Source organism: Nomascus leucogenys, chromosome 18 (assembly GCF_006542625.1).
Source record: "Nomascus leucogenys isolate Asia chromosome 18, Asia_NLE_v1, whole genome shotgun sequence".
Classification (NCBI taxonomy): domain Eukaryota; kingdom Metazoa; phylum Chordata; class Mammalia; order Primates; family Hylobatidae; genus Nomascus; species Nomascus leucogenys.
In genome coordinates this window covers 33,839,909-33,851,094 of record NC_044398.1, presented here as the reverse complement: position 1 = coordinate 33,851,094, position 11,186 = coordinate 33,839,909, and the positions used below count along the sequence as shown (strand labels likewise).

The 11,186-nt window shown below is 47.9% G+C and overlaps 1 protein-coding gene across 1 annotated transcript; it reads right to left on the bottom strand.

The window, feature by feature from the left end:
- C18H10orf99 (chromosome 18 C10orf99 homolog) lies at positions 1 to 10,110 on the bottom strand. The gene is made up of 3 exons (XM_003274526.3): positions 9,979 to 10,110; positions 7,352 to 7,441; positions 1 to 605 (listed from the first exon to the last, which is right to left on the bottom strand). The coding sequence occupies exons 1-3, from the start codon at positions 10,046 to 10,048 to the stop codon at positions 520 to 522; spliced, it is 246 nt and encodes an 81-aa protein (XP_003274574.1). The 5' UTR covers positions 10,049 to 10,110; the 3' UTR covers positions 1 to 519.
- Positions 10,111 to 11,186: the final 1,076 nt, after the last annotated feature.

Genomic DNA, 11,186 nt, shown 5'->3' with positions numbered 1-11,186 from the left:
TCTGCATTGAGTTGATTTATTTATTTATTACTTGTTTGGGTGTTCTTTCCAGCAGACTCACGTCAGGAGGCTAGGAAGGGATTCCTTGGGGACCACTGGATGCTGGTAGTTAAATGCCAGGAGGCTGAATGGACCTGAAGATGGAGGAGACTCTGCAGTCTTGGTCAGCCACCCTTGGGTGCTTGCCACCCTGCACCCTAGCAGGATTGATGGTCTCTGGATTTGTAGCTGTGACAGATCATGGTGGAACGCCTGGCGGTTTGCACTGGAGAGGCCCACATGGTGGCGACTGAGGCCCTGTGGGCTGAGGTTGGCTGATGATAGCTCTGAAAGTTGATGGCACAATTGAGACAAGGACATGGAGTTCTGGAACTTTCCCAGGGTCCTTGCAGCCCGAGATGAAGCCCTCCAACATTGCAGCTCACTGCTGTGAAGGCTGAAAGGGGAGACAGGAGGCTGCTGGGTACCTCAGGTGCCAGGCATGAGGTTCTCCGCGTCTGGAGTCTTGCTTTGGAGGTGCTACACCTGTGGGAGTGCCCCAGGCACCACCCAAGTGCGGGGCTCTGGCTCAAGCTTGCATGGTTTGCAGAGCCTCACATGATGTCCTGGGAGGAGCAGTGAGTAGACAAGAGGGACAAGGACAGGAAGGTGGCGAGGTCGGAGCCAGGTTGGGGAGAGAGAGAGGACAACACAATTAAGTTGCATTTTCAAACACATTTAAAAAAAAAATTCAAAGCAAGAATTAGATCTTATCCTTTGCCCTGGAGGCCCAGAAGGGGCTTTTCATGGCAAACAAGACCAGCCCGGATTATTTCGGTCCCATCAGAGGGAACCTAATTGATTGGTAGAAGAGGAAGAGAAGGTGGCTATCCTAAGTGGAGCCCACCTAAGCTGCCTCGGGTCTGGGAGGCCTGTTTCTAATGACTCTGGTAGGAGGGTCTGCTCATGGATGTGTGTCCTTGGGCCCTCTGGCTGTCTCTTTCCAGATGGCACATGCCAAGCAATGTGTCCCAAAACTACATTTGCATCTTTTGACAAACCAGTCCCATTTATGGGAGGAATAATCCACAAGAAAGAAAAAGCTGCATGCATTAAACTATTTTTATAGTTTTTTTTTTTTTTTAAGAGAGATGGGAGTCTCCTTCTGTTGCCTAGGCTAGTCACGAACTCCTGGCCTCAAGCTATCCTCCTGCCTCAGCCTCCCAAAGTACTAGGATTATAGGCATGAGCCACCATGCCTGGCCCATAGTTTTGTTTTTAATTGCAGAAAAAAAAGTGTCTGGAAACAATCTGAATATCCTATAATAGAGAAATTGTTAATTAGTAATGATAATTTGGCCAGGCGCAGTGGCTCACACCTGTAATCCTAGCACTTTGGGAGGCTAAGACAGGCGGATCACTTAAGCCCAGGGGTTCAAGAACAGCCTGCACAACATGATGAAATGCTGTCTCTACCAAAAGTACAAAAGTTTGCTGGGCATGGTGGTGCATGCCTGTGGTCCTAGCTACTCAGGAGGCTGAGGTGGGAGGATCACCTGAGCCTGGGAGGTGAGGCTGTGGTGAGCCATGATTGAGCCACTGCACTCCAGCCTGGGTGACAAAGTGAAACGTTGTCTCAAAAAAATAATAATAATAAATAATAAAATAAAAAATTAATGATAATTCATGATGATGGAAATGTTTCATGGGGACAAAACCCTGTGGTTATGACTACCGCATAGCAACAAGAAGAAAAATGCTTCTGACTTAAGTTTAAAAATTAAAAAATGAGATATAATTAATTAAAAATAAAACCAGGTAAACATGTTTGTAAGAAAAACAAAGGACACATAAATGAATGAGAAGGGTTACTAAGTTATGGTCATGAGATTATTCTTTCTGTTTTCAGATTATTACTATATGAAATGTGGTGTGGTAATTAAGATCATGAAATCAGGAGCGAGCCAGATTATTTGAATTCAAAGGCTGAATCTATCACTTACTTAGTAGCTGTGGGACCTTCAACAAGTTACTTAACCTTTCTGTGCTTGGTGCCTCATTTGTAGAAGTGAGAATTGTAATAGTATCTAACTTTTAGTACTATTGTAAGGATCAAATGAGTTAGCAGATGTAAGCGCCACCCACACCTAGTAATTGCTATATAAGCACTAGCTATACAAAGAAATAAATTTAATTATAATTCATCCATCCACTCATGTCTTAACCACAAATAAGTGATAATATTGGTGTGTTTTTCTGTTTTTTTTTTTCTATTGGTAAGTGCTTTGATCTTCCCATAGTGATAATCCTAGTAATATATAGTGTAACTTACTCTTTTCCATTAATATCATTTCATGAGCATTTTCCACCAGCATTTCTGGTGGAGACACATGATTTCGTGACCCCTGATCCTCCTCCACCTCCTTTCCTTTCCTCAGATCCCAAGACTATCTTCTCTGGCTCCTACAATAAATTTTGTGGTTGACTGGTTGCAAATATGGTTGCAATTCTCCATCTGTCCTTTGCAGTTTCTCCCATCATGATATGGAGTCTATTTGCCCACTCCTAAAATCTGGACTGGCCTTGCAACTTGTTTTGGCCAGAATGAATGTGGTAGAGATGAAGGCGGGAAGTTCAGAGCCTGTACCTCAAAAGGCCTTACGTGTTTCCATTTATATAAATGGAACTCTGCAGACACCATGTGAACAGTCTGGGCTTGCCTGTGGGGAGCATGAAAGATCACATGGAGGAGAGGCTAGTTGTTCCAACCGAGACAATTCTAGACTCACAGACACCAAAAATATGAGAGACCCCAGCCAAGATCAGCAGAGCTGCCTATCCAAATCTTAGAAGAATGAGTCCAGCCAAGACTAGAAGAAATATCCAGCTGACCCGTAGACTCATTGAAAAGAGTAAACACTGCTTTGGGTCACTAAAATTGGGAGTGGGTTGTTCTGCAGCTATGGCTAACAGATATAATCACAAGAAGCAAGACCGTGGGTCTGAGGCCCCTCTGATTGAGCCACTGGGAAGGATGGGCTGCCAGCCCTCTTCACCTCCTTCTTTCCAGGGTCTGTTTTCTGGGCCCTCATGTCCATCCTGGTATTGTTGTTGCTGAAAACCTCATGTCCTCAATGGGTAACATTTGTCCAGGCAATCCGAGCCCCTTCTTGAAGGCAGAGACAACCCTATGGTGAGGGAGGAATCTCTCTGTGCCCCTTCCAGCCTGAGTATCCCACTATGGGCTCAGTCATTTTTCTGGGTTTCAAAAACAGGGAAGTGGCAAGGAGCTCTTAGGACCTGGGCAGCCTCTCAGGCTCCAGACTTCCCACAGGACCTCCCCAGTCTTCCCAGATAGCTTCCTCACGGTGGCCCCAGGATGTGTAGAAGGAAGGTGGCCTGAATGAAGCTTCAGGACCACAGTACTTCCTGGCTGGTGGGGCCTTCACAGCCATTAGTCTGACCCCAGCTTAAGCCTGGGCAGCCCCTGGGCTTGGGGATAGTGCTTGACGCCCGTAAAGAGCCAATAGAGTCAGCACATTGAAACTTCCTTTAAAAAAACTGGGCCAGATGCAGTGGCTCACGCCTGTAATCCCAGCAGTTTAGCACTTTGGGAGGCCTAGGCAGGAGGGTTGCTTGAGGCCAGGAGTTCAAGACCAGCCTGGGCATCATAGTAAGACCCTGTCTTTACAAAAATAGAAAAGTTAGCTGAGTGTGATGGCACGCATCTGTAGTCCCAGCTACTGGGCAGGCTGAAGCGGCTCACTTGAGCCCAGGAGTCTGAGGCTGCAGTGAGCTATGATTGTGCCACTGCACTCCAGCCTGGGTGACTGAGCAAGATTCTGTTTCTTAAAAAACAACAACAAAAAGACTTGCTGCTATACAGATTGCTATAAATTTTCTAAATACTCTTTTAGGCTGGGCGTGGTGGCTCACGCCTGTAATCCCAGCACTTTGGGAGGCTGAGGTGGGCGGATCACGAGGTCAGGAGATAGAGACCAATCTGGTCCATATGGTGAAACCCTGCCTCTACTAAAAAAAAAAAAAAAAAAAAAAAAAAAATTAATTAATTTTTTTAAAAAGCCTTTTTAAAGCAAATTGGTAAATGTAATAAATTCAGCAAATCAGCCATTTAGCATGTTGATTTTTGAAGATGGTTTTGTCACATTGACCCAGAGTCCTGGGCCTTCCACATATTGTCATCCCCATGGGCCTACCACAGTGCTGAGATATAAAGCAGTACTCAAGCAAGACACCACAGAATGAGGAGTAGTCAATATTCAGCAAGTGTGTGCCATAGCTGGTGTTGTTGGCTCAGGAACACCCTCTAGGCAACTCTGAGTTAATTTGTATTTCTACAGACAGATGCACAGGCTTTGTCATACGTCAGTGAACCGGAGCACACGAGGCCAGATTTCTGGAGCCTGGCACACTCAGCAATCCTGCCGTTGCTTACACAACACCCTGGGAACACTGATTCATCTCCCTCCTTGCTGAATCCCAGCATCAGTCCATAAGACAGAAGGTGGTACCACCAAGCCTGGACAAGAAGGCTTTGGTTGTCGGTGTTGGAGTTGCTCATCTCCTGTGCCAGCAGCCCTGGCAGGGCTGGGTCTGTCTCCATAGCAACAGCAGGACATGTTTACAGGGCACCATGTGGCAGGCTTGATGCCAAGTCCTGTATAGACATGACCCCATTGACTGCTCATCATGGTCCAGTGAGGCAGATTCTATTATAACTCCCTCTTCACAGAGGGGGAGACTGAGGCTTAGCAGTGCTGGGTGACTTGCTCCAGGGCACACAGCCAGCAGGTGGTGGAACTGAGATCCCAGCCCAGATGGCTGTTTCCTTCTGGGAAGTCAGCCGTCTTGCTTGCACGCGCATGTCTTCATACACAGGCTACAGAAAACTTTCTGTGTACAGGGGAAGCAGTTTGTTGTAGTGGAAAGAGGTGGAAAGATCCTGGTTTCTGACTCTGCCTCAGTTTCTTCCTCAGTCTCAGTTTCCCAATCTATATAATGGTGACAAGACCTCCCCACGGTGGTCTCAAGGATTTAAATGAGATCACATGGCAAGGACCCAACACATATGTTTGTTTTGCTCTTCTTGTTCTAAGTTGTTCATAAATTTCTACAATGGAATTTTAAAAATATACACACAAAAAGAAATCCAGTCTCAGCACAGGAGCCACACACCTAGATTTATTCTCCCGAAGTAACAAAACTGAGAAAACGGATGCACGTGTACTTGCACAGGAGTTAACCTGGCCATGTCTCCTATGCACCGTGTGTGCTTGGGTGTATATCTGTCCATCTGTGTGTGTAGTGTGTGCGTGCTGTGTGTAGCATAGGAGTGTAGTGTGTGTAGTTGTGTAGTGTGTGGGTGTAATTGTGTGTCCATGTGTAGTGTCTGTGAGTGTATTGTGGTGTGTGTCTGTGTGTGCATGTATTTGTGTGTGTGTCTGTGTGTATAGTTGTGTAGTGTTATGTATTTGTATGTATTTATGTGTGTTTGTGTGTATAGTTGTGTGGTATGTGTTTGTGTGTAGATGTATTTGTGTATGTGTCTGTGTGTGGTATACGTGTGTGTGCTGTGTGTATGTGTCTATGTGTGTATGATTGTGTGTAGTGTGTATATGCATGTAGTGTGTTTGTATGTATAGTGTGTGTCTGTTTGTGTAGTTGTGTAGTGTGTATGTGTCTGTGGGTCTGTATGTATAGTGCATGGTGTGTGTGTGTAGAGTGCATGTAGTGTGTGTCTGTGTGTGTAGTTGTGTGGTGTGTGTGCTGTGTATGTGTCTATGTGTGTATCACTATACTGTGTATTGTGTGTATATGCTGTGTGTCTGCGTGTAGTTCTGTAGTGTGTATGTGTCTGTGTGTCTGTAGTGTGTGGTGTGAGTCTGTGTGCACATGTATTTGTGTGTGTCTGTGTGTGTGGTTGTGTGGTGTGTATCTACTTTTGTGTGCAGGTATTTGTGTTTGTGTGTTTCGGTTTGTTGTGTGTGTGTCTGTGGTGGGGGCTCACACACCCCCTCAACTTCCTGCCTCTGAGCCGTCGGTGCAGGAGAGGGGAAGAGGAGGGGGAGGGTGTGAGCTCTTGGGGCTCGCCTCCACCTCTCTCTGGAAGGTTTTCACCTTCTTTCACAGAACCAGGGGCCTGGGGGAGCAGAGCCACAGCCTGCGCTCACCCTGCATCCTGCCTGGGCTGGCACCTCACACTGGTTCAGCAAGAGGTGCGTGAGAGCTGGTTATTTTTATCCTGGCTGGCTGGGCGTGATGCCAGTTTGGAAGAAGAGGCTGTCAGCATCTTCGGGAGAAGGTCTGCGGCTGGAGTCATCCTGTCTTGCTTCCTCCCTCTATCCCTCCCCTGCATCACAGCTGAGCATCCCCCTGGTAGCTGGGAAAGGCATGGAGGCTCCGGCGCTGGTCATAGACCCCATGGGCCATGGCCGCAGAGGAGCAAGTGGGGCCGGGACCTCCTCAGCCTCCTGAGAGAGGGCGCTGGGGCTGCAGAGTCCAGGCAGGAGCCCCAGGTTGGTGTCAGGCTGTCTGACTCAGGGTCCACAGTCTCCCCTTGGGGATCTGCCTGCCCCACCCAAGCTCCAGCAGCCTGACCCTTCCACCTGGGCTGGGCAACTCCAGTGAATGTCTGCCCTGGGCTTGGAGCCCCTGTGCAGGGAACTGGGTGCCCACAGTCCTCCTGGGCTTGGGCCTGTCCGCCACAGGCCTCCCAGTGTCCCCAGGCCTCAGGGAGAGGGCAGCCTTGCTCTTCTGGGCCTCGCCCTGGTCATGCAGCCTGGATGCTGCCTGCTGGCATCTCTGGGGCTGCCTTACCTCCTGCCAAGCTGCGGCTCTCTGGACCCTCGCACCCACTCCCCTGCTGGTGACCTGCATGCTGGTCTGTGCCCCAGGTCCACAGGGCTCACAGACAGCTTTGGTCCTTAGCTTCTGGGAGTACCTCCCAAGCCCTGCTGCCCTCTGTCTTCCATCCCCCACTCTTGCCCTTCATGCTTGCTGCCTCCTCTGCCTGCATCCCCCACCTCCACAGTCCTCAGCTGAGCTCCTGGCCTTTCTTCAGGTCTCATAAATGTCACCTCCTCAGACGCCTCCCACCTAAAGTAAGTGTGTTTCCACATAACATTTTCTAATTGCATCCTGCTTTTTTTCCAATGGCAGAATGTATTCAGTTTAAAACGATTAATTTGTTGACTTCGGAGGGGGAGTCAACAAATTAATCAACAAAACAAAGATGTCCTCCCAGCCAGAGCCTGATGCCAGCCATGGATGGGGGCTGATCAGCATGTGTGGCTGGTCCCATGGCCACTGCAGAACTTCTACCCCACAGTCTGGATGAGGTGGGGGTACTTACCTTTCAGGTTTGTTGAGTTGGGGCTAGGGACTCGGTGGCAGCAGAGCCTGGTTCTCCTGCCTGGCCAGGGCTTGGCAGGACGCCTCTTCCCTGAGGGTGGACACAAAGGAAGAGAGACTGTCCTTAGTGGACTTGTCTGTGAGTGAGCTTCCCCTCCCAAGGCACAGGGCTTAGGAATATTTATCCAGAGAAACTCAGGATGAGCCAGGCTACGAGAGGTCCCAGGGAAAGGGTGGGCCTTGTTGTGATTTATTTTTCAGAAATAACAATGTTGGGAGACACAATGGCCCCAAAAAACATCCTTCTCAGGTTCCTGTCCAATAAGCAGTTTCTTTGACATAGTAATTCTCCCCTTGGCAATCTAGCCTAAGAAAATAAGCCTGAGCCGGGTGTGTTGGCTCATGCCTGTAATCCCAGCACTTTGGGAGGCTCAGGCGGGCGGATCACTTGAGGTTGAGTGTTCGAGACCAGCCTGACCAACATGGAGAAACCCCATCTCTACTAAAAATACAAAATCAGCCTGGCATCTTGGCACATGCCTGTAATCCCAGCTACTCGAGAGGCTGAGGCAGGAGAAGAGCTTGAACCCAGGAGGCGGAGGTTGTGGTGAGCCAAGATCATGCTATTACACTCCAGCCTGGATAACAAGAGCAAAAACTTCGTCTCAAAAAAAAGAAAAAAGAAAAAAAGCCTGAATAGAGGACATATTTTATGTACACATATACCTTTTACCACATAATTAAAATGTGCAAAGTAGGCCGGGTGTGGTGGCTCATGCCTGTAATCCTAGCACTCTGGGAGGCCAAGGTGGGAGGATGGCTTGAGTCCAGAAGTTCAAGACCAGCCTGGGCAACATAGAGAGACCTTGTCTCTACAAAAAATTTTAAAAATTAGCAGGGCATTGTGGTGCGCACCTGTTTTCCCAGCTACTGGAAAAGCTGAGGTGGGAGGATTGCTTGAGCCCTGGAAGTCAAGGCTGCATGGAGCTGTGGTCATGCCACTGCACTCCGACCTGGGCAACAGAGCAAGATCGTGCTTCAAAAAAAGAAAAGCACACAATTGCAAACTATCTAAATGTCTAATCATGTAAACTCATCATAGTACATTCACTTGATAGCAAGTTATACCTGAAAATATTAGTTGATTGATGCTACTTCAAGAATCTGCTACAGATAGTCCTAAATGGATAGGAAACTTTATGGGGGAAGATATCTATCCTCATTTAATTGTCACTAGGGTATCACTGGCAACCTCCAACATATCCAAAAAAGAGGTCTGATAAATTGCATGTCATGCACTGTGTTTATGAGGAATTCTAATCACTGTTTTCCTTATTATATATGTGGCACATTTTCATTGCAGAAACTTTGTAAAACAAACACTTGCTATAATTCCGCTACTCTGAGATGGCTACTGCTGACACTGGGTTGTAAATGCTTCCAGAATATCTTCAATCATAAGTATTTTGGGTGATTATAACAATATATATAGTGATAAATAAAAAAGATATAACCTTGAACATATAGAGGTACATCAATTAAGGTTTTTAAATTCTACATGCAAGGAAATAAACAAAATGTTGAACATGGCTACTCTTGAATCATGGAATTATGAGTGTTTTTCTTCTCTTTATATATTTCTGTAGCTCCAGCTCCCCCCACCCAAAAGTTTAAGTAACCATAACCACTAAAACAAAAAATAAATGTAGGCAGTTTCTAGAGGGTTAGACAAGAGAAAAACGTATTACTGAAACACTCAGCTATCTAAACCAAGAAAGGCAGCCGGGCACGGTGGCTCACACCTCTAATCCCAGCACTTTGGGAGGCCGAGGTGGGTGGATTACGAGGTCAGCAGCTAAAGACCAGCCTGGCCAAGATGGTGAAACCCTGTCTCTACTAAAAAATACAAAAATTAGCTGGGCTTGGTGGTGGGCACATGTAATCTCAACTACTCAGGAGAGGTAGAGAATTGCTTGAACCCAGGAGGCGGAGACTGCAGTGAGCTGAGATCACGCCACTGCACTCCACCCTGGGTGGCAGAGCAAGACTCCATCTCAAAAAAAGAAAGAAAGAAAGAAAAAGGCAAGAGAGCTAAATATTCATATCTATGGAAGTAAAGAGATAGTGTCCCCTTCTTCTAAACAAGCATAAACATACCCCACCTCCCCACCACACACACCTTCATTCCAGCTGCTCATGGATATTTTCTGGGCATGAGGTTTTGGGATGTTCAGACTTAGGTGGTCTAATAATTAATGTATTCATTTGCCCAACACTAATTTACTCTGTTCCAAGCATGATACAAGCACAAGAGAGTGGCTCCAGAAATTCTAGATAGGTAGGACTTAAGCACAGTAATCTAGCTGAGAGGTTGTATGTGTGTTTGCATGGTGAACACACCACTTTACTTAGGCTGGGTATGTATTTGGGGGTGCAGGGGCTGTGAATGGAACCCTCAAGCCACCTGCAGGCAGTCCTGAGCCCCAAACCAATAGGTTCAGGAGCAAGAGCCTGTCTTTCCAGGGCTCAGGACTGCGTGCCAAGGCCTGCCCTCCAACAAATCCTGATCAGAGTCTTCCCAGATGCTGAAATCCTGCTCAGGGAACTGCACCCTGGGGACTGCCCTACCTTCTGTGGAGAAGATGGAGAAGCAGAGAAGCAGGATGCAGAGCAGGCTGGAAAGGACTAGAAGCCTCATGGTGAGAAGGCAGACTCTCACGTCCTGGGAAGGGAGCTGTGCTGCAGAAGTCCTCCCTTGGGGCCACCTTGGACATTTATAGAGTTATAGAGAGGCGTTTCCCAATGGGCAGGGCCCTAGTAGCCTTGCAATTCTCCAAAAGGGTAAAGTCAGCCCCTCCCAAGAGGAAAACCAGCCTTTCGAGATGCATTTAGTAACCTGTAACACAGAAAGCTGTAAATGCCCAGCCCAGAGAGCTTTCAGCACTGGCTTCAGTGGTGAGAGCAGGAACCAACTGCCCAGGAAGAGTCACTGTCCAGAGTTGATCGTTAACTTTTAGTGTCAGTAATAATCCTATCGAATGCAGCTCTTCCTGCTCATTCCTCAGCTGTGTCTGGGAAAAGGATCATACAACCTGTGCAGGTTCTCATCCAAGGATGAGTCTTGAGTAACCAATGAGACGTAGGGAGCACAGGCGCTGGACTCAGATGACCTGGGTTTGAGTCCTGGCTCTGCCAATTAGCAGTGTGACATCAAACTTGTCCTTGAATGTCTTTGAATCGGCTTCCCATCTGTGAAATGGGCACAGGACTATCTCTCCCACAAGCCTGTATTGAGGCATGTATGAGAAGCCATCTGCACCAAGGTGCTCACACAGCTCTTAAAGGAGGTGAGGCCACAGGTGGACTTTGATGTTTAAGACAGTGATGAAATGAGAAGGCACTTCAAGTACTCGGTCACCCTGAACAAGGCCTGGAAGAGAGGGGCCTCTGCCCAGGGGCATGGGGGAAAGTCTGACCACAGGTGCAGGAGGCTCAGATGCCACCCATTCACTGGACACGTGACCTGGGCTGAGCCATGCGCTTGGCTCCAGGGACACAGAAGACACTGTGTCTCACCTCAAGGAGCTCCTATTGGTGGAGGAGGCTGCGCAGACAAGTGACTGTCTCACAGTATTGTAAGTGCTGTCTATACTGAAAGAAGGGGAGGTAGGTTGAACAGTCAGAAGGTGGGCGAGGGAGGGGACGCTCTGCAGAGATGGACTGAGATTGGGTCGGGGATGGCCTGGCATGGTAGGCCAGGTCATGGTGGGCTTCCTGGACCAGCAGAGGAATCAGACTGGCAAAAGGGAGGCCAGGGGATCCTTTAGCCGGGTAGA